The following is a 23,333-nucleotide window of genomic DNA, read 5'->3' as shown; positions in this document are numbered from 1 at the left end:
TTGAAATAATAATATAATAATAATTTATTATTTATACCCCGCACATCTGGCTGGGTTTCCCCAGCCACTCTGGGTGGCTTCCAACAAAACACTAAAATACAACAACCTATTAAACATTAAAAGCTTCCCTAAAGACAGAACTTTAGTATTAAATAGAAGGTAGGTATTAACTACAATATCAAGTCACATTGGTGGCAGGAACTAGGAGTGGCAGGCCAGTTTGCATTCCCAGGTATGATTGTGTTGTATTTATAGCAAGCACCAGCAGGCACTGATTTAGCTGAAAATTCAATTTCCTTCATTAAAAACAGTAAAATATAACGAGTTGTACAAAAAGCAGAAAAGGAGGATTTTAGTATCTAAGATTACCAGTTGAGAAACATCAAGCACTTGTTCTGCTTTCAGATGCAGTACTACCTACACTATATTACTGTGTGGTGTAGTGGTTAAGAGCGGTAGTCACGTAATCTGGGAAACCGGGTTCGCGTCCCCGCTCCTCCACATGCAGCTGCTGGGTGACCTTGGGCCAGTCACACTTCTGTGAAGTCTCTCAGCCCCACTCACCTCACAGAGTGTTTGTTGTGGGGGAGGAAGGGAAAGGAGAATGTTAGCCGCTTTGAGACTCCTGAAGGGGAGTGAAAGGCGGGATATCAAATCCAAACTCTTCTTCTTCTTCTTCTACTGCAGCACATTATGTGGGACTGCCTCTGAAGAGAGTTAAGAAACTTCAGCTGGTGCAGAATTCGGTGGCAAGGTGGCTTGAGCACATTACACCAATCCTGGCCCGACTGCACTGGCTGCCAATTAGTTTCCATGTTCATTTCAAACTGCTGGGTTTGTCTTAGAAAGTTTTGGACCACCTCTTCCCATATACTCCAACCCAGACTCTGCAATCATCGTCAGAGGTCCTTCTTTGTGTGTTCCCTCCACAAGAGTTCCAGAGGGTGGCAATGTGAAAACAGGCGTTTTCTGCAGTGGTTTCCCACTTGTGGAATGCTTTCTCCACAGAGTCCTATCTAGCACCTTCATTACATATCTTTAGGTGCCACGCAAAACCCCTTTTCTAGAACCAGGACTTAGGCTAAGTAAATATTCTGTGGCCTTTTAAATGGGTTTGGGGGTTATTGGTTTGTTTTTATGTATTTTGTGTTCTCGTTTTGTACTTCTCCCTGTGACCTTCAGATGAAGGGTGGCATACAAATTTCATAAATAATAAAATTATAATAATACACCAAAGACCATCATTACTCAGGAAAAGAAAAAGGGAAAAGAGCAAATAGGTACACATGAATTCCCTGCAGGGTACACAGCAGCCCTTCAAGAAACCACATAAGAGTCTTGGTGTTTTGATATATTTATTTGGGAGTGTGTACTATCAATGATCAAAAACCAGCTTCAACCACTACTATAATCAAAGTAACTGAGATACCCATACTTGGGATAATTAGAAAACCTCTGAAAAGTTCCTAGAAAAGTTAAGATACCCCATATGACACTGTAACTTCTAATTATTTCTACTTCTCTAGATGCTTTTTGGGAGGGAAACCCCCACCCCCCCCAAAAAAAAATCAAATGCTTTTATAGCCATAGGGGCACTATCCTGTGCTCATCTCCCCCCCCCCTTTGGGGGGAATGTTCAAACAAATGTTCAAGTGTAATCAGGAAGCTTTCTATATTCCCAAGTACAAAGCAATAAGAATATAACAGCTAAAGCAAAATAAAGGCAGTCAATTTCTACAACTGAAATAAAACAAAGGCAAAGAGGTGGCATGAATTCAGAAAAATATCCCTGTTGCTCAGGTGCACTGATGCTAAAGATGAATAGACTTTTAAGAACCTCCTCCTGCCCAGCCAGCTGGGCTCTTGGTCCAACTGCAGTATTTCCCAAACCAACCAGTCACTGTTTAGCAGTATAGTCGTACCTCAGGTTAAGAAATTAATTCGTTCTGGAGGTCTGTTCTTAACCTGAAACTGTTTTTAACCTGAGGAACCACTTTACCTAATGGGGCCTCCCGCTGCCACCGCAGCACAATTTCTGTTCTCATCCTGAAGCAAAGTTCTTAACCCGAGGTACTATTTCTGGGTTAGCGGTGTCTGTAACCTGAAACGTATGTAACCCGAGGTACCACTGTAACTTCACATTGGCTCAGAAGCACCCTTCTTTCCAAGAGTCATCAGCAGAAACATTGGCCTTCGGAAATCTGTAGGGATACAAAAAATTAAGTACTTTAGAGGAGTAGCCACATGCTACTGTAATAGAGTAAGAGCCAACATACATGATTAGCACTTATGTGCTGTATCTGTTGCTAAAGTACAGCAAGAATTTTAATGTTTGAATGCTCTGCTGTATTAAAAAACTCCAAGCACAAAGAAAACTAGCTTTCTCCCCAAATGTGCTCAGGACGTCTGTTTTCTACACAGCTGCAAGAAAAAACAGGTGTTAATGTGTTTTACTGCATGTGCATGTGTTGGGAAGTTATAATGAAAGGATGGTTCCAGAAAACTGATATGCAGCAAAATAGATGTAACACAACTTTCCCTACTACAATGTATACTGCTTCTCTTATATACACCAAAGAGAAACATTGGGTATTGAACAGTACTCTTATTTGTCAATTAAAAATGCAGTCTTTTCATAGGGGGTGATTTTTTTCTGGGCATGTTGCACAAATATGGAACCTTGATTGTCACATAGGAAATCCAAGGTGATACAGTGGTTACCATATCAGAGAGCTCTAGAGCTGAAATAAATGTCATCAAAGCAAAAGTACATTGGTTGGCTTTTAAAACATGCATGCTTCTCAACATCCCTGTAGCTACCCAAGAACCAGGATTCTTCCCTGTGCACTAGCATCAATTCTATACCAAACACAAGGCCAACCTCAAAATAGATGGTTTAAGCACCATATATTTCACATATACCAAGCAATCTTCCTTTACTACAGCCACTTACTGCTTGTTGAGGACAGAATTATGCAGACAGCACTTCACCCAATAAGTCAGTTCAGAATTAGCAAAAGTAACAGCAACTCGCGACTATAATGACTCCCTAATCTCTTGCTGCAAGCACCTGCCCTCACATCCACCTCCATGCTTATATTTGGCCTTTTTGAAAAAAACAAAAGCATTTATTCAAAAGTTACAATACAGCTTTGTCCACTGCCATAATATCATAGAATGATCAATCCTCAATCCCACATCATGTCTGCCTTTTTACATTTCATGCAGCAAAGAAACTTAACACACTGCCCCTAAACCTGACCACTCAGAAGGAAGTTCCACTGAATTCTGATAGAGCTTCTGTGTTTTCCTCTAAAGTTGAAGGAAATTATCACAATTGGTCGACAAATTTTGCTTGGCCTTGGTGAGCCAAAAAAATTGTGGATGCCAGGATCATATAACCACAAATCAAGCATTGCCTCTGATTTTGCACTGTGTCCCTGAGATGTCATGAAGTTGGAAACAAACTTCCATCTTGAAAGTGGACGGCAGGCACAAGCTTGCTTTGCGCCTATGCTTGCCAGATGCTCCAAGCACCTGGCCATGTAGCAACAAAAAAAAAAAGTTAAGTTTTCTTACCAATTTTTCAGCTGAGGAGGTAGGGATCATTCTGCCCTACACTGCATCTCCAGAACTAGGAGAATGCCTTTGGACTCTTGCCCAAGGGTGATGGGCGTTTGTTGTGGTGAGCAAAACTGTGGAGTCCTGACTCCAATGCAAATAATATTAGAAGCCAATATTGATATCCCAACCAAGCCAACGGCACAGATATTTCTTAATTCTCAGGGCACAAGCCCAGAACATCCTTTTATTACTTTGCACTTAAAGCTTTTAGCTCTTACCTCTTGGCTGGCTGTGCCAGCTTGCTCTTCAGGGAGGATGTTCCCCCAATGGACGTTCTACTTTTTGGAAGGGCGTGTTTTGCTCCTGTGGCCATACTATTGCTTCTAGCCACCAAACTGCCACCACCAGCAGAATTTGGATGCTGTGTGGAAGACTGTAGCTTTCGAACTCTGCCAACAGTACTGGCAAAACCAGCAGCTCTAACGGACTGCTGTGGTGTTATGGGACTACTGGCACAAGAACCTGCTTTCATTGGCTGTCGGACTATTAAGGGTGGCTTCCCAGCACCCGAGGAATAGCGGAGCTTACTTGGAGCCAGACCTTGAAGTAGGGTGGGAGAAAAGGCACAAGTGAGACCACAAAAAGATTTACAAAGTTTATATCCTGTCTTCTCAGGATTACAAAATTTAATAATAATAATAATAATAATAATAATAATAATAATAATAATAATAATAATAATAATAATAATAAAAAAATTTTATTTATATCCCGCCCTCCCCAGCCAAGCCGGGCTCAGGGCGGCTAACAACAATCAAATAAACAATCAAATAATAACACATTCTAAAAATATTTCATTATAAAAATTAGTTAAAATCAAATTGATGGCAACCGATTAGGAATTATATTGTTTAGGAATTATATTGACAAGCTTGAACACACGCAGAGGAGGGCGACCAAGATGATCAAGGACCTGGAAAACCAAGTCTTATGAGGAACAGTTGAGGGAGCTGAGTATATTTAGCCTGGAGAAGAGAATACTGAGAGGTGACACGATAGCCAGTTTCTAATATCTGAAGGGCTGCCACATGGAAGATGGAGCAAGCTTGTTTTCTGCTGCTCCAGAGGGAGAGGACGTGAACCAATGGATTCAAATTACAAGAAAGGAGATTCCAACTAAATATTGGGAAGAACTTTCTGACACTAAAGAGCTGGTAGACAGTAGAACGGACTCTCCTTCATTGAAGGTTTTTAAACATGTGGCTGGGTGGCCATCTGTCAGGGATTCTTTAGCTCTGATTCCTGCATTGCAGGGGATTGGACTGGATGGGATCCCTTCCAACTCTACTATTCTGATTCTATGAGTGGGTTTGTGGACAAGCCCATGGCAAGAGTGAGGCCTGCCGGCACAGCTGCCCTTGCATCCTCTGACCCACAATTGGAGAGATTTAAGAAGTCTTCTCTCCGCCTGACACACACAGAGGCACATCCCAATGGTGCCAAAGTCTGTAGGCTCTCGGTCTGAACAGAATCCTTTCGTTTCTCATTCAGGAATGCATCCTCAAAATCTAGGGTAGCCAAAAGCAGGCCTGGCTCTGTGACACACAGGAAACCCAAGGCTTGAAACCTGTGGCTGCTGCCTCCCCTCACATGGGCTGCTGCATGCAGTTCACTTGGACTAAAAGGCATTCATGAACAACAGTTGGCCTCTCATGAGCTGCTCCTTTCCATAAAGCAAATGAGCTGGCGGCAGCCGGGGGGGGGGGGGGAGAGAGACACTCTGATGAAAGAGGGCGACTGGCCAGCCTAAAACACTAACAAAACAAAAAAGCCAGGACACCCCCTTCCCCCAAAACCCCAAGAATAGCCATTAGAGTTCATTCCTGAAGACTTCCCATTGGAAGAGAATCTTCAATGCCATCCTAAAAGCAGACCACGAGGGAGTCTGATGCACCTCTCTTGGGAGGTTGTTCCACAAAATGAGTGACACAACAGAAAAGGCCCTGTTTTCATTCCTAATTATCAATGCAGCGACAGAAAGAAGTGCTTCAGAAGTGAAGCGGAATTCTCAAAAAATGCTTTATGGAAGAAGGCGATTGTTGAGATAACCTGTTCCAGGCTGTTTAGGACCCAAGCATGAATTGATCCTAGACACAAAATTGGTAGCCAAACAAGTTGGTAAAAATTAGGATGGCATGTTCCACCTCCTGGCTCTAGACAAAACCATAGTAGCTGTATTCTGGACAGCAGCTGTATTCTGCAGCTGCATATAGAGCACATTACAATAATCAAACCAGGAGATGACAATGCCATGAATGAACTTCGGTCCAACACCCTCGGGAAAATGTACAACTAGTTTGCAGAGATGGATCCAAGAGCATCTCCAAGCTGTGAACCAGCTACTTCTCAGAAAGTGTAACCCCATCCAGAACAGGCTGCATGTCTATTGCAAGATTATCATAACCCCCAACCCACCAGTACCTCTATCTTATCTGTTTTTAAGATAAGTAACCAACATTCACAGAAAGAAAAGCTAACTTACCAGCCGATGGCTGATTGATTCTGGAGAGTCGACTACCGGGAACCTGCAGATCTGGCTCCAAGCTGCGGCTGTTCTTTATAGACTCCAAGGAACGCCGACCTGTTCTGGCCAGGTTAGGCATGCTGTGCCTTAGCTCTTCTATAAAGGAAATGCAAAGACAATGAGAAATCCAACTGCTTTAATGTATTCACTTACACAACCACTGCAGGCACGTGATCTTCTCAAGCATGATTGGATTCAACAAGAGAATCACATACCTTCATTCCCAGAATATTTCAGCCTTTCCGGAATGGAATTCTGCACTGCTCTCCGGGAGGTGTGAATCCGGGTGCCTGTTGCCCTGCCAAAGTCTGTGTTTGTGGATGGGGACTGGCACCGTGGTGAGTTCAGTGGGGATGGTGAGTATCTGTGGCTACTATGATAGGAAAAGGAACAGCCATCATCCTCATCCTCCAGACTGTATGTGTCAAAGTCTTGGTCACTGTAGGTGCCTTTGCGCAATGAATGCAAAGAAGCACTGGAACTACGACGGGAAACAGAGGCTGAGCTGGAGGCATAATCCTGGCGAAGACCTAAAATATGGCCAACAACAAAGGATACAGTTATTGCTCATTGTTTTTTCCCAGAGTTCTTGCCTGACATATCTTTGCTGAAGTTTCTACAATATGACCTACCACTGAACTACTAAACCAGACAGAAAGCAAAGACATAATACACTGCTTGTCACAATCACAGTGGTGCAATCAGAAATATTGTTCCAAACCCTACAGATGGAAGATAATCATTCAGCATGATATATTCCCATCAGGTGCTCACATTTTATGCTACTTTTAAAACCTAGTTACAAACTGTACAAACAGTACTAGCACTGTGTACACAATGCTATATTTCTAGATTGGTGCCAGAACTCACCATGAATGCCTACCATGTTCTCTTATAATGGCAATGACACCCACCTGAGAGGTGCCAGAACTGCGTTGCTATGTATTCCGGCTGGGGGGAAAGCCCTGACTACACATATAGTTTTACAGCGATGTGTGTGGTTATTTAAAATGAATCGCTTGAATTTTAAATTGCAGGAAGGTTAACAAGACATTTGTTGAAACAACAACAAAAAGCATTTACACACACACACTGCATCCATTCTTTTGTTATGGATCTTTGCTTCCCCACTATTTGACTGGATTGTCTTCCAGTGGAATAATACTGTTAACAAGCAGCCACCCAGCCCATTTGCTCTTGTTTAAATTCTCTTAATAGGATAATTCAAGTTACTTTGTTTCCATTTTAAATCCCACCTAAGCAAAAACATCTTCAGACTAACACAACAGCTAACACAACAGCTCAACTGAAGATCCCAATATATAAGATGGACACATTTTTGCACCAAAAACACTAATTTATGCCACAGCTTTTGATGCCTCTAACCTCATGTCTTCTCAGTAACTTCAGAACATTGAAATTGCAGTTGTGAAAGCTAGACACCCTGCAAAGCAGCTGCTTACAGGTCATGACACCCACATTCAGGGCATAACAAAATCCACGGAGATTTCAACGAGTTTTTTAGCTGTGAAGTGCATATATGTATGAGAAACCAAATGCTCCATACGTGTTTTATACACTGCAGATAGTAAAAGACTTATTTAGTTTAAAGAAGCTGGCGGAATTTTGCTGCACTCTTCACAAAGATACTGTTTCCAGACCAAGGCCCCAGGACTAGATATGCTATTCCAACCTGTTCTCCTGTTCAGCAAACACTAAGTTTGCTGTCAAACTTATTTTCTTCCCCCAAATCAGCCTGTACACCTGACCATCACCTAAACTGAAAAGGTGCTCTTGATCCAGAAGCAACTGCAATGAGTCTGAAAGGTTTTACATTCATCAGAGCAATAGTAGTCCTTACACATATAATGTTCACAACATTTACTAGTATCAATATAATTTATTCAGCAGGGCTACTCAATTACCCAATCTAAGTGGAGAATTTATGTTACTGTGTTACATATAATGCGAGAAAACAAAATTAAAATGTTACATATAGGGAGAAAACACAAAAGTAAAATAAAAAAAATTCCTTCCAGTAGCACCTTAAAGACCAACTAAGTTAGTTCTTGGTATGAGCTTTCGTGTGCACGCACACTTCTTCAGATAGCATGCACACGAAAGCTCATACCAAGAACTAACTTAGTTGGTCTTTAAGGTGCTACTGGAAGGAATTTTTTTATTTTGACTATGGCAGACCAACACGGCTACCTATCAGTAACAAAAGTAAAATGTTATTTAGCCTCTATTTGGGAAGTTTTTTTAAACCTCTTGTTGTAGGTGCTACTGTCCTAATGTAGAGGAAAATAAATTGCTTTCACATACTTTCTTCCTGTAGACGGGCCATAACCAGCACATCTGTCAAGTCTTGCAGTTTGTATCCCATCGTGATAGAGTCATCTGAGGTACTGAGTTCACTGTCAACGGAAGACTGAGAGCTCAATGCTGAATGCATGCCCACATAACCTTTCAGAAGTGGTGGAGGAGAGAGAAAAGTCAAAATGAGGACTAGAAAGTATTCTTTAAAACTCACTAGTAGTAGCATACTAGGTACACAGCCTTGTTTGAGTCTAGTAATGAGTACAGTGACACTTCCTTATAAAGCATTCATGTTTACCATTAAGATTAATTGGCAATTACTTCTGAGTAAGAGAACTTCCTTATGTAACTAAATTACAGAGAAGGCCCACAAGTACAGAGTTTGCATTTAACATAGTTTTCATCTAGGAACACGGGTGGTGCTGTGGTCTAAACCACCAAACTTCTTGGGCTTGCTGATCAGATGGTTGGTGGTTCGAATCCCCATGACAGGATGAGCTCCCATTGCTCTGTCCCAGCTCCTGCCAACCTAGCAGTTTGAAAGCATGCCAGTGTGAGTAGATAAATAGGTACTGCTGCAGCGGGAAGGTAAACAGTGTTTCCATGCACTCTGGCACTCGTCACGGTGTCCTATCACACTAGAAGCGGTTTAGTCATACTGGCCAGCTCCCTCGGCCTGAAGCGAAATGAGCACCACACCCCATGGTCCCCTTTGACCGGACTTAACCATCCAGGGGTCATTTACCTTTACCTTTTTACCTATTATTGTTAACATCCTGCCCTTCACTTTGGGAAGGTCATAATAATTTAATGGCCCAATGGCATATAGTATCTAAGCAGGGGAGTAGGAGGGCAGGGAACGGTCTAGGGCCCTTGAAAGAATTTTGGTGGAGCTACAGCTAGGCCTATCATGACCTAGTGACTCTCTTAACTGCCATCATTCTCCATTTCCCAAATAAGAAAAAAGGCACTGTAAGTCAAAGGGAGATGTCTTTTAGAATGAAATGTGTTCATACAATATTTGTAGACATGTTCTTTTTAAAATAAAAAGTACCCCTTCTTCTGGCTATAGCGAAAACAAATAAACCAAATCAGATCACCAAATCTTCATGCGTCAAAGCCTCCTAGATTGCAACAATCAAAACCTTTCTTGTCCTCTTGCTGGAGGTAGATTTAGGAGTCCTCCATATTATCCCTTCCTCCTCGATTCAGACACTGTGGATTTAGGCTGAGTCCTAAGTTTCCTATAAGACACTTTCAGAGAGGGGAACACTTTTTGCCTGAAAACATCATAAATAATTGACTATTTAAATTTTTTTTAAGCCCAATACAAAAACTGGGCAAGAGAGAACAGCCCCTTTTCTGTCCAAACCCACTGCGAGTCCCCACAAAGGTTTGCTTGTTTGTGGAGAAGGGCTGTCAAATATTTGCTTTGCATGCAGAAGGTCTTGAGTTCAAACCCTGGCATCTTCAGGTAGGACAGAGAAAGCCTCCTAGTCTCTGAAACCCTGGAAAGCCACTGTCAGTGTAGATAATATTGAGCTAGATGTACCACCTCAATATAAGGCAGCTTTCATTTATCATGTTTTTTTCTAACCCATCTTCTAGTTCATTTGTGACCTAAAAGGAAACAACTTACAGTCCACTATTTGTCAAGTTTCTTTGGTTGATTGCCCAAAGATATTCTTACTCATCATAGATAACCAGGTAAATGGCTACTAACCAAGCCCTAGGACACCATAAGGAAAATACAGGCTTACTCACAGACCAAGAACCTAAGCTAATTATATTACATGGTTCATATGTATTTAGGCAGGATGTGCATTCAAGTCTAACCTCAGCAATCTTAATTTCCTCAGACTCTTAGACATGATGACAGCTATGATCAGGTACAGTGGCACCTTGGTTTACAAACGCTTCGGGTTACAAATGTTTCAGGTTACAAACTCCGCTAACCCGGAAGTAGTTGCTCCGGGTTGCGAACTTTGCCCCAGGATGAGAACAAAATCGTGCGGTGGTGGCATGGCAGCAGCTGGAGGCCCCATTAGCGAAAGAGCGCCTCGGGTTAAGAACAGTTTCGGGTTAAGAACGGACCTCCGGAACAAATTAAGTTCGTAACCCAAGGTACCACTGTATTCAGAGGCATGAATTTGTCTGTTGCTGAGTACCAACAGCAGGAAAGGGCTATTGCTATCATGCCTTGCTTGTGGGCTTTCCATTGGCATCTGATTGGCCTCTAGTTATATGGTCTGGTTATGCTGTTGTCACCTGTGCATACTGGTCACACTACTCTTTGGAAAACACTTTGACCAATTGAAGTTTTTCCCAAGTCTAAGCAAAGAAACTCACGTGCCATTTCTATAAAGTCCTTTGACTTCAAATGCCAAGCTAATCCTCCCCCAATACAGAAGGAATTTTACACATGCAAGTTAAACAACAAGTCTTCATACAAACCATGAAGTGTCAAAGCAGCAGAGGGAAGTCCTGTAACAGGCGGCTTCATCAGGGCTTTATCTTAAAGACCAATCAAATGCCCCAGAAATGAAATGCTCAGTTGTGCTGGGAGGTGGACTTTTCTCTCAAGAAATAAAACTTTTTAAATTCCCCAGAATTAGCACAAACAAGCAAAGAGGTCTAAACAATCAGCATTAGGCAAAGGCAAGAAAAAGAACTAGGCAATCACGTTAAGCCTGAAGCTACCAAGCCAGTCTCACCTCTTCCTCCCCCACTCCCTCATGCATCTCCCACCTCCAGTCCTCTGAAACTGTCCCCAATGCCATGCCGTACCTGAGCTGCCACAAGTTAGTAGTGGTTTGTTAGTTGATTTGCAGTACCCGGGTATGTTTAGTGCATTGCTACAGGACCCTGTGTCTGTATTCAAGTTATGCACACTTGAAGATGCCAGTGGACCGCAATACATGGATTTCCACCTACTGGCTAAAGGAAAATACAAGAAAGCCATGTAACTTTACCAAGTTAAATAAAGATATGGGCAGAAGGGGTGACAGACTACATTTGCATGCATTACATGCCAGACACACTCACCCTGAACACAATACAAACAAATCATTTGATTACCAACAGTTTAAAGTGTCTGGAATATAGAAAAAAATTAAGACAGTTCTCAGTTCTGCATGCAGGGTTCTCTCCTTGGCTTAATACTGCATGCCTGCACATGTAAAGACAAACAAAACAATTGCTTCTGCCTCAGCTTATAATGCCCTCCCCATATATACCTGAGACAGCATCAAAAATATCAGACAGAAGGAGAGTGCTTCATGCATTATACTGAAATACTAATAGTGCTTCTTCTTTCCATGCTTCCCAGATAATATATAGACAGGGTAGATGGGATAGCTCCCCTATGTGGGAAGACAAGATAATTTTGACCTCTACGTCATCCTGAAAGTGAGGATTTAAATGATTCACAAATATCGTTTTGTGCCAGTCCTGAGGAGCAAAGCTAGCCTCAGTCTAGTGTAATTAACATTTATGCTGGTAAAGTAGCTGGCCTACCCCAAGCAGGGGCAGGGAGCTTTGTTTCACATCACCCAATGTGGTACAGGATAATAATTTACAATATACATCGTGCATTCTAGAAATCAAACATCCAAGAGTAATCAGTGTGAATCAGCTATCCTGCTGGTCCAGATACAGGCAGAGTAGTCCCATGAAGCAGCCATCTGTGGACTTACGGGAATGAGGGGAAATAATGTTGTCCTTCTCTTCTCAATGCTCTCTTAAAGCACTTTCATTTAAAGTGTATTAAGAAGTTTTGAAAGACATGCTGCAAATAACAGCTATAAAAACCCTGCATGAATAGTCCACAGGTACTTGGCATACAGATATTTAAAATCAAAGACAGATTTCCCATCATTAGTTGCAACTAAGATCTAAAACAAGTTAATGTTGAGAGTTCAAAAAGGAGTGGTGTTATTAGTGCAGAGAACAATCAAGCCTTATTCTGAGCCATCTTGTCCTTGAAATCCCTCAACTCAGAATGGTACCTCAGGATACAATGGACATTTAGATTCTTTGAAAGCTAACTGAATGCCTTCTTGAGAGACCAACTCAGCCATAAAATGGAAATGGGTAGAAGCCTGAACAATATAACACATTTCCAGGTGGTCTGAATATATTTCCAGGGTCTGAATACAGGCTTGTTTAATAGTTCAAGACAAAATGATTACAGTGTTCACCTTACGCATATTAAGAGCCATTTTGAAAATAGTAAGATTAATATTTGGCCACCCAGTAGCAGGCAATTATACTGTGTTTCTGCCTCCCTGAGCAGGCTGATAGATGCCAAGTGACAAAACTGGGCTTTGGAGGGATGTGTCTCTCTCCACTCTACCAGTCATCAGAGCCTTGTCAGTTTTCTGTTGCTGGCTGTATGTAGGCTAACAAAATCCTGGTGCCTTGGTGCAAGAGGAGATCTGTGGAAAACAGAAGTCTGAAGGGCTCATTTAAAAAAGAGGATGGGAATTCTTTACTCCCCCATAACCAAGGCCTAAAATGGAGCAAATGGGACTTTTATGACTTTTTTTCACAGTAAGCACAACCCTTCTGAAAGCATTTTTAAAACATATTGCTACCACAGCTAATACATATGGATGCAACTTTTATATTAAAGATCAAAGCTAGTAAAATTAGCAATTATAACATGGCTACCAACTTGACTTAATTGCTGAACAAGCAATCCTAAGAGTATTGCAGAGTACATACAAAACATATTTTCAGTATTTGAAGCAGAAATGCAATCAAGAGAAGGATTCTGCCAAGCAGATTGCCACTGCAACATACAATTATCTATGTAGAACACATCCTCTGAATCTTCTTGCTTCTCATTTGCCTCAGACCTCTATTTTCTGCATTATGAAGCAAATGATCAATGTTTGAACATTTTCACACACCAATGAACAAACTGAAATGTGTGAAAAGTGTTGAGATGCTTGTTAAAATACATGCAAATCTTCCAGAATAAGTAACTACAAATCTTTCAGATACTGATTCCGAGTAAAAGGACAGATTTTTATTTGCATTCTACCCCATCCCAAAAATATATATTTTAAAATAGCATCATTTAATCAAGAATGTAATTCTTTTAAACTTGTAACTTAAAAAAACTTTTGCACCTGCAGTTTTTATATTGACGTATTTATTATTATTTTGTTCCATGATGCCTACAAGTTTTAACAGAAAGTTGGCATATAAAGTTTATACTTCTCATAAGGAGGCTAATCATCCATCTACTATTACTTGCTATGAATGATAGGAAATTGAAGTCTTCAATATTATTATATGGTGTGTAGACAGTCAACACAAAATCTAATGGACTAAAAGAATTTACTTTTAAGTAGGCATGGATAGAATTAGAATCCACAGGAGTTTCATTTTTCAGAGCTCTCTAAAAAACCACTCACCTGTTTGTGAATAAGAATTATGAGGTTTTTCAGAGCTCTCTAAAAAACCACTCACCTGTTTGTGAATAAGAATTATGAGGTTTGCATGATGATTTTAAGTATAGATCATAAAGCCTTACTTTTGTTTACTACAATATTGATGGCTTTAACATTAACGATTGTTAGCAGTCCTGGGCTAACTGAGTCAGATATGATAATAAGTATAAATTTTGCATATTATTCCCCTACGTTGAAAAAAATAAACAAAGATTAATTGGGGTACAGGAGCTTTCAGCTCCATCCACAGCACTGGTCACATCTAGAACAGTTATTATAACAGACATGTATACTTTTAAACAACTAATACATCACACAGTGATTATGTTATGATTAATTATCTTTATTCTGAAAAACTGTTTGAAGCAAATACAGTATCAAAAATTCAAGAAAATGTTTATTTATGGTTAAAAGTGATTCTCTATTTGACATGAAGTTACCAAAGCTGTTTACTTAGTATTATCATCCACTGATGAAGCCACCTCAGCCCAAGTATCATGTACACCACCTTGCCTCTGGCAAGCTTAGAAAGATTATCTCCATGGCACCCTGCCCAGCCATTAGTGCTAATGCAATGTGGTTTAAGCTCTGGCAAGAAAATGCTAAAGAGCAAAACAAGAGATCAAGGTACCAAAGCTCTTTGAACTAAATTCAATTGCAAAATTCCAAATACTACCTATGGAAGGAGCAGAATTGTCCAATCAAATTTAACTTTGCAGGTGCTTTGAGAACCTTCATGGTTTATCTGCTTGGTAATTCTTGTGACAACCAAGGCCTCAATCCTACACTCACCTTCCAGGGAATAAGTCATATTGAACTCAATTGCACTTTCTTTTGGGTAGACATGGACAAGATCACACTGACAATAATAATTTTGACCCTTCTGGTTTTTTTCTCAGCAGCCATACAACACAAAATATTAAAACACCCTTTCAAACACATTCAGCTCACCTACCTTGGTCAAGTCTGCTAATTAGGGTACGGCAGGCTGCCTCCGTCTCAGGACTAGGATTGTCTAACACATGCCTACACCACTTCAGGGGAGACTCCTTTTCATCTGCTGGTATTTTTCTTGAAGACACATATAGCCTTAAGCAGAAGGAGAAAGTTTAACATGCTGATTCAGTAAATAATTATATCAGTTTGTCCACCTTTACAGCCAGGGTAAGCTGCTGAAATAAGCAACATGAACTATATACAGTATGCATGCCCACCCCAAATAGATAACTACATTTATTACACTGCAAATAGGGAGTCAGTGTGCTTTCAAGGTCAGTTAGTAATTTTTGTATTTTATTTTTTCTAATGATACTTGGTGAATTAGGTGGTTCTGGTGGAGTCCAACAAGCAATGGTGCTACAGCAAAAGAAGCTACCTAGCAGCAGCTTTTACTAACTTGAACTGCTTGTAGTTAGAGCAGATAATTTTTACCGAATACATTTTTAGTAAAGTACTCAAAGAGACCCCTTTTAATGTTTTTAAAAGAGAGTTCCAAACTGGGAAGATTTTGATTTACTCATTCATACAGCTTAAGAGAAAAAAAACTGACACTACATCAAGAAAGATGGGAAAAGAAAGTGTTGGGAATTTACAAATTTCATTGTTTAACTTTTAAACAAGACTGGTTCTTTAGCCAAAGAAAGGAAAAAATCATGGTTAACTACAAGGGAAAAGTCCTAGCACAAAACAAAGACAAGCCCCTACTTTAAGAGCTGAGGAAGTCTTCCATTTTATTCCAAATAGAAAAAAAATACTAATATTTTTCTTACATTTTATGAGATCTTGTTCTGAAGCAGAGTACTACAGTATAAACACATAATGCACTTTTATTTCTGTATTCCAATCCATTTTCTATCAAAAAGCTATATTATGTTAGGATATCCACAACAAGATATGGGTACACCACAGAAAGCAGGTATGCCACAGTGCTTTAAGTAATTTCTAGATACCAGCTTCAAGTGCAGAAATGCAGAAATGATGCCTCTACCTCCGTTTCTCATTGGTAAGTCTGCCACACTTCACTCACAAAGGCTTGTTAGTGAAAAACAGAATGAACAATTAAGATGGAACTTCCTAGCGCTTATCTTTAAAACAGGCATTTATTGGAATGCAGCAGGTGTGACATTCCTTCAGAGAATTAGCAAGACCCATGGCTATATGAAATATAAGTCCTGCCACAAATTATTAGGTAACTATCTATGATATTGACATACGAGCAATAACTACAACCAGTATCATGACTCACTTCCTGAGAAGTAGTCACATACAGCTTTAGATAAATGAAGTTCTCTATTCTCACAAAAATTCAAGGTGTATACAACTAACATTCAATTCCCACATACCTTTCCACAAAAATTATAAATGCACAAGCCTCCACAGCAAGCATATTCCAGCCAGGAAAAAATGACTATACATAATTTCTTTCTAATGAATAGCTGGATTCATGCAAAAATAAATAAATAAATAAATGAGGTTGATATTTTAATTGTTGTATGTTGTATATTTCTATTTTTGTAAGCTGCTTTGAGACCTAGATGGTGAAAAGCAGGATACAGGTTTTTAAAGTAAGTAAATAACTGTCACAAGCAGTAGTGGCTCAGGGCCACTCCACACGTTTTATTATGTCTATATATAATTTATGTACCAAACACGTGTTGTATGAGGAACAAGAACTGGCAATAACACCCCACCACATTCGGCAAAATCAAATGTGAGTAGTAGTGGGAATGCATCCTACACTACGGAGGCAAACACTCCTTAATATCTTCCAGCTCAGTTTATGGCTGTCTCTCGAACTGATCAGGGCAGGGCCCAAAATAAACAACCACCCGCCTCACTCACAACTACAATGTGAGGAGTTATGCACCTGTAATGCATCGTTTTACACTGCTGTGTTAACTAATAGCTCTAGGGGCCAGTAGCAGTTACACTTTTTGTGGACTTTTTTGGGGCTGCTTCCCTTAGAACCTGTCCACTTCCAGAGTATGGGTGGATAGTGACTGCCCAAATGTCCTTTTTTTTTTCTTTGACTTTACATTTAGGAAAAGTTGCTGACAAAACCAAGGAGTCCTGGTTTAATTCCTCTGAACACAGATGAAGGCCTCATTTCTTTTATCTCAATTCAAAACAACAAAACAAAATAGAAACTGCTCCAGACATTTGATCCAGTTCCCTCCTCCCTTGATAGGCATAATTTTGAGTGACTTACCAGGTGTCCTCTTCATCGTCAGCATTCTCAAGTTCTAACAGCTCCACTTCATCCAGAGTTGTCTCATTAAAGAGGTGTTCTACTTCTGCATCCCCTTCGCTCTTTCTCAGTGCTGGCTCAATACCTGTGATGAAGTCTTCTACTAGCACTGTGCTGCCACCATTCCAACTAGACAAGTCATTGGTATTAGCATCACTGTTCTGCATTTCTGTATTGCTCACAAACTTTGGGTTAGGAGGCTGTTCCCCACAACCACTGGTACAGTTATTCTGTTCTGTGGCCTCTACATCCTTTTGCAAGATGTCATCAGTCTCCTCTGCTTCTGAACTCATTTTACTCAGTGCAGTGTGTAAGTCTGCCACTATCTGCAATTCCTGTTTATCCATCAGAGTGTTGATGCTATTATTCATTTCCATCCCATTGAGCCTGGAATTGCAATTATCCACTCTAGCACCAGCTTGGCTCAGCAGTTTTGCCTCTGGCACACTTTGAAGGCTTCTAGTTTTCAACTGCTCATTCTGGAGCTCAAGTCTCCTCACAAGTTCTTGCAATTTCCGCACCTCTTCCAGCTCAGGGCCCACTTGATCATCCACTGGTTCAGTAACGGGACCCATCACAGAGTTCTCTGCTGAGCCCCGGCTGAGTTCAGTTCCAAGACTATGGTCTGGCTGAATTACAGGGGCACTCCCAGGGACAACCATCTTCATGGAACCCCTGAGGAGACTTGCTAGAAAAAGATACTATAGAAGATACCTGTTAAAAAAATAAAGTAAACATACCAGTTCTTTTAACAATTGAATGTCTTCAGGGTAATGGTGCAAAGCCAAGCCTTAATAAAATTTGAAAGCACTTATCCGCAAGGGTAGTGCATGTTACTTACAATGGACATGTTGACATGAACTAAATTTGCCCAGCAGCAACCATAATCACTACCATGGGAAAGGCAACTCATTGTTGTTCATGGTGTAAGCAGATATCCATAATGAACACATACAAAATAAGTAGAGTGCTCTATAATCTTCCCAACTTCACATGGAGCTGCCAAGGCAAATGTGGTTTCAGGAAGACAGCTTTAGATCTGTGAGGTCAATTTGGAAAGGACATGACCAACTCAAACTTGCAAAATTCTTTTGAGCTAGCAAAAAAGAACCACATACAACAGTTACCTAAGTCTGTGCCAAATGATAGATTCGGAGACAAACTACCATGGAATTGATATTTCAAGTATAACTTGAACTACTGCCAGCCAGCATTAAATTTCAAGTGTTTAAGATTTTTGTAACCCAGGTTTTTCAATGGCGAGAAAAAAGACTGAATGATATGGAAAGTCTTGTTAAATATCTGAAACACTGATATTAGAGGGAAGTTTCTATATTGTGAAGCTGCATTACCATGTTCAGTAGATAAATTCTGCAATTAACTGACAGCTTGGTTACATACATTGTGCATGCACAAACATAGGAAAATTACTTATTGAAGGCAAGAAACAAAGTAAGCCAGTAGCTAATATCAGATCATGAAAATGCAGGAGAGGAAATTGCTTCTTTCCCAATTGTTTACATTGGAACAGTAAACCATAAACTTATTTCTGCAGGTTTTGGTAACAAGTGATCATACAGTGAAAGAGAATGAAGGACACCAGCAGTTTACTTAAAACTAGATGCATGGCACTGCCCATAAGTGACTTTTTACTATACTTTCCCCACTCCAGCAATTTGGCCTGACAAAAGCCAGTGAACTTGGGCTTCTGTTTACATAGTATGTATGTTTTTGGAAAAACAATTATACACACATACACCTCTTTTGGCTCAGTACTTTACTTCAAACTGAGTGGTTATGTTGACACATGGAAGGGTGTGTACAGAACCACCTTTGTCAATTAACTTTAAAGTGCACGAGACACACATAAAAGTACAGAGTGATGCCAATAAGTATGCACTAAGTCTTTCATTTAAGTCATACCCAATTACAGATGAGCACAAAAAAGGAAGCAATGAAAAAACTCAAGGTGACAGCTCAAGACTCTCTGGGCTCTATTATTAATGTGGTACATGGGACTTATTAGTAAGGGTGTTATAGAAACCTATCAAGTCTTAAAGTGAACAGGTTTCTCTGCTCACATTTACAACTCTTGGGAAGCAAAACAGATGTCAAAGCCCCTAAAGCAGGGGTCAGCAAACTTTTTCAGCAGGGGGCCGGTCCACTGTCCCTCAGACCTTGTGGGAGGCCAGACTATATTTTGAAGGGAAAAAATGAACAAATTCCTATGCCCCACAAATAACCCAGAGATGCATTTTAATTTAAAAAGACACATTCTACTTATGTAAAAACATGCTGATTCCTGGATCATCCGCAAGCCAGATTTAGAAGGCAATTGGGCCGAATCTGGCCCCCGGGCCTTAGTTTGCCTACCCATGCCCTAAAGGAACCATCATATAAAAACTGTGTAATTTCCAATTAAATACTTTATCTGTAGGGGAGAAATATCTGCCCCAATTCTGAGCCTAAAACACCCTCTCATAAAATTGAATTTACTATAAAGCCAGCTAACTGGCCTATAATTTTCTGAATTCCTCCCGAATCCCTTTTTTAAAAATAATATTATACTAATCACTTTCCAGTCCTCAGGTATGGAAGCTGATCTTGGGGAAATACTACACATATTTGATAGAATATCAGCAATTTCACATTTGAGTTCTTTAAGAAGTCTGAGGTGGATGAAATCTGAACTCAAGTCAGTTTTTGTTTTGTCAATAAGACCTAGAATTTTGTCTCTTGTATTCACCATTTGCTTCAGTTCCTCAAATTTTTCCTGTGAAATGTAGTTAAGATATAGGGATCTGCCCTACACCTTCTACAATCCACAGTGAAGGCAGGTGGAAATAATTCATTCAGCTTCTGTGCAATATTTCTTTGTTTAGCATACTTGCGACTCCAACTGCCTCTCCAGTCAGCTTGCTTTTAATCTTTGTGTATTCTGCAATTAGCATTTCGAATTATTTTTTATCATCCCTTGTCATCTGCTTGTGTTTCTTTTCCCAAAGCTTGTGTTCATTTTTATTGTCTTCTATGGACAGTTCCATTTTCTAAAGAAAGCCTTTTTACCTGTAATATATTCCTTGATTTTGCTCTTTAACCACACTGGAATCCTCTTGGCTTCAGTCCTACCTTCCCTAATCTGCAGTATATATTCTTCTCATGTTTCTATTACTGTGGTTTTGAATAACTCCCACGCATTCTGGGGAGACCTGACTTTCTTTATTTTCTCATTCAAATAATCTTTCCCTCTTATGTTTGTGTCCAGTCTTAGACCAGAAATGAGCCTACTGTATATCCTACAAAACTGAAGGAAAGCCACATGTAGTGATGTTATGTTTTCTTTTTTAAAAAAGAGTTCTGTTAAAGTATAATTATCAATGTTTCCCAGCCACTATTTTTAGCCCTATTTCAAGCAGGCTGCTGCAATTAAGCAGAAAGTGGCAACCATTATCTCTAAACTACCCATGAGATCAACTGAAGCTCCAAGCATCCATCTCCCTCTCTCTCTTTTTTCCAGGAGAACAGTCAAGTTGTTACCAGCATAAGTGTCAGAGCGAAGCAGAGCAAAAGCATCACCCTGGTCGGGATAGATGATCTTACAGACTGACAGAGGCGTTGCATGAAGCCCTGAGGAGTGAAAGATACACACAACCAGGAAAAGAAAGAACAAATCAATTGCCAGAAGAAGCAGGATCTGGGTCAAACAACAGAAGCACTTAATGTCTAAGGAGGGCCTCTCCACTTGTGAATGGAGGCTGGTGCCCCCTGCCCTAAATATGGGGTTCCTTTCTAAGAGAACAGGAGGGGCAGATAGATGAACAAAAACATAATCTCCCTTTCTCCAAGCCCTTAAAAAAAGAAAGGTGTGACTCTCCTCAGGAGAAAGAATTGGGGCAATAAAGCTGTGGGGGGGGGGAGTTTCCCCCTTTTCCCATAATGCCATGAAGGCAGCCACCACCAGAAGAGACAGATAGGTGGGTGCCTTCCCCCTCCAGTTTTTTCAATAACATTATTTATTATTATTATTATCATTTTCATTTCATTTCATTTATTTAAAGGATGACCGGGAAGGGTGGGTGGGGAGAGCAGCAGTTGCTGAGCAGGCAGGGAAGGTTTTGTATTAGCAGCAGCAGCAGCAGCAACACCACACACAATATGCACATCCTTCACACACGGAAATTTAACCAAAGATGAAGAGGAGAGAGGGAGGGAGGGAACATGCTATGGGACTTAAACACTCCTCCCCACACATTTCCTCAGGCAATTGAGTCAGGTCTCCCCCCGCCCCTTCCATACCTGCTCCTCACCGGAGAAGACCCTCCGATACCTGCTCCTCACCGGATCCTCCGCTCAAGGGAGGGGGGGTCCGAGGGGATCGTCCTCTCAAGGGAGATGTGGTAGGTGGGAGGGAAGGGACGGAGGGCAGGAGGGATGGAGGAGGCGCCGGGGACCCGAACTGAGCCACGAAGGATGCAGGAAAGAGAGCGAGGAGGCAGAGACGAGAGAGCGAGAGAGGCCCGGCTCCGCTGCCCATCGCTTCAGGGGAAATGAAGGCGGGGGGGGGGGTTCTGCCAACCAACCGTTGCCAGACCCTTATCATCGCCGCCGCCTCCTCTTCCACCACCCGCCACATCCCCGAGGGCGCGCTCATTACCTGCCACACACACACACCACGCGCGCGCGCGCCTCTTCTCTCTCCTTCCAGCGGCGACCGTTTGCCGCCGCTGCTACTGCTTTATGTTTCTTTCTTTCTTTTTTTCTCTCGTTTCGTCCTCTGGTGGCTGATTGGCTACGTTCGCAGCCTCATTTGCATATCTACTGCACGGCCGGCCGAGCGAAAGCGAATCAGGAGGGAGGGAAGCGGAGTTAGGGGCGGGATGGAAGCGTTTTGTGTGTGTGAGAGAGATAGAGACAAGGGACAGCGCTCAGAGAAAGTCCCGCCCACCTCCGGCTTTTTGAAGCCTCCTGACGCCGCGCGTGTCCTAAAGGTGTATGTATTCTTTTACGCCTGCGCGTTGATAGCTGCAAGGAGATATAGGGGCAAAAAAAGGTGGCTTAGTTGAGGCAAGGCAAGGGGGTTTGCTTTGCTGGGCGGGAGGTGCTAGGTAGATTGTGACTGATGCGTTAGAGGTGAACGCGGGGTCGGAGGACGACGACGGGAACCTGCCCTGCCAATATCGGTGTGCCCTCGCAGCCTCATGCCACATTTAATTATTTTATTATTACTACTGTTTATTGTGATGAGAGGAAGCAGAGCAGAGCAAACCCTGATGGCCACGGAGCACAAAAGGTGTTGAAAAGCAAACTTTTTGGAGTTTCTGGTCCATAGTCTCTCCTCCTGGCTTTGGAGGCGCTAATACATCTCTTTGCCAAGTGTGCAAGGGAGCCAAGGTACCGCTCTGTATCCCACAATGCTCAAAGTGGCACTATATTAGGGATGCTCTGAGAAATTTAAATGGTGGCTGGATCCAGCCTTCTTGTGGCCCATGGCAGGCATCAGCAGTTTGCTCTACCAGGACACTTGTCGCTACCATGGACATAGCCAGGATTTTTGTTGCGGGGGGGGCAGGACTTGGTTTGGGGGGCAGAACCAACATGATTGGTCAGTTAAGTATTTCTATTTTATTTGATCTGGGGGGGGGGCAGCTGTGCCCATGGTAACTAACCAAGGATGCCAGGTGGTTAGGCCTTCTCCGTGGTAGAGCATCTGCTTTGCATGTAGAAGACTCCAGGTTCAAACCCCAGCATCTCTAGGGAGGGCTCAAAGAGACCCATCTGAAATCTTGTGAAGTGATACTGGCAATACTGAGCTAGATGCAGTTCTGCCTGTGCTAACTGTTTTCATTATTCCAAAGTCTTATTCCGTTTGCCATCAAGATGCATGCCACTTGAATCGGTTGCTCTTTTGCGTGACATAGCAGGGTGGGTTGGAAAGGAGAAGACTCACAGATGAGCTAGTCTGCACTGAAAAAGAGGTGACACAATCTCTCCCTAAAAGAGCACATAGAATCATTGAGTTGGAAGATACCCCGAGGGTAATCTAGTCCAACCCCCCCTGCAATGCAGGCATCTCAACTAAAGTGTCCCTGACAGATGACCATTCCCCCTTTGCTTAAATACCTATAAGGAAAGAGAGCATGGGCACAGCCAGTTTGGGGGG

The 23,333-nt window shown here is 41.5% G+C and overlaps 1 protein-coding gene across 6 annotated transcripts; it reads right to left on the bottom strand.

The window, feature by feature from the left end:
- Window positions 1–1,342: 1,342 nt before the first annotated feature.
- LOC308578631 (SLAIN motif-containing protein-like) lies at window positions 1,343–21,929 on the bottom strand. 6 transcript variants are annotated; one of them, XM_081179108.1, is made up of 10 exons: window positions 21,828–21,904; window positions 20,750–20,800; window positions 17,135–17,887; window positions 14,882–15,015; window positions 11,255–11,404; window positions 8,474–8,614; window positions 6,364–6,678; window positions 6,107–6,244; window positions 3,843–4,164; window positions 1,343–2,201 (listed from the first exon to the last, which is right to left on the bottom strand). In XM_081179108.1, the coding sequence occupies exons 3-10, from the start codon at window positions 17,839–17,841 to the stop codon at window positions 2,147–2,149; spliced, it is 1,962 nt and encodes a 653-aa protein (XP_081035234.1). In that variant the 5' UTR covers window positions 17,842–17,887; window positions 20,750–20,800; window positions 21,828–21,904; the 3' UTR covers window positions 1,343–2,146. The 6 variants fall into 6 exon arrangements, with proteins under 6 accessions (XP_081035234.1, XP_081035236.1, XP_081035237.1 ...); XM_081179110.1 differs by lacking the exon at window positions 21,828–21,904 and adding an exon at window positions 21,470–21,797; XM_081179111.1 differs by lacking the exon at window positions 20,750–20,800 and having other exon boundaries at window positions 21,828–21,929.
- Between the last annotated feature and the right edge of the window lie 1,404 nt (window positions 21,930–23,333).

This window comes from Podarcis bocagei (genome assembly GCF_964188305.1).
Source record: "Podarcis bocagei genome assembly, chromosome: Z".
In the NCBI taxonomy this organism is placed as follows: Eukaryota; Metazoa; Chordata; class Lepidosauria; order Squamata; family Lacertidae; genus Podarcis; species Podarcis bocagei.
Note: the sequence above shows the minus strand (reverse complement) of the source record. Positions and strands in the feature narration are given on the sequence as shown.

Bases quoted from the DNA above. Each gene is read 5' to 3' on its own strand.
- LOC308578631 (XM_081179111.1), bottom strand. From the start codon at position 17,841: ATGAAGATGGTTGTCCCTGGGAGTGCCCCTGTAATTCAGCCAGACCAT. The intron at 8,615-11,254 runs GTACGGCATGGC...CACTTCTGAAAG, and splicing joins ACTAACTTGTGGCAGCTCAG to GTTATGTGGGCATGCATTCA. The intron at 2,202-3,842 runs GTAAGAGCTAAA...GTATCCCTACAG, and splicing joins CTGGCACAGCCAGCCAAGAG to ATTTCCGAAGGCCAATGTTT.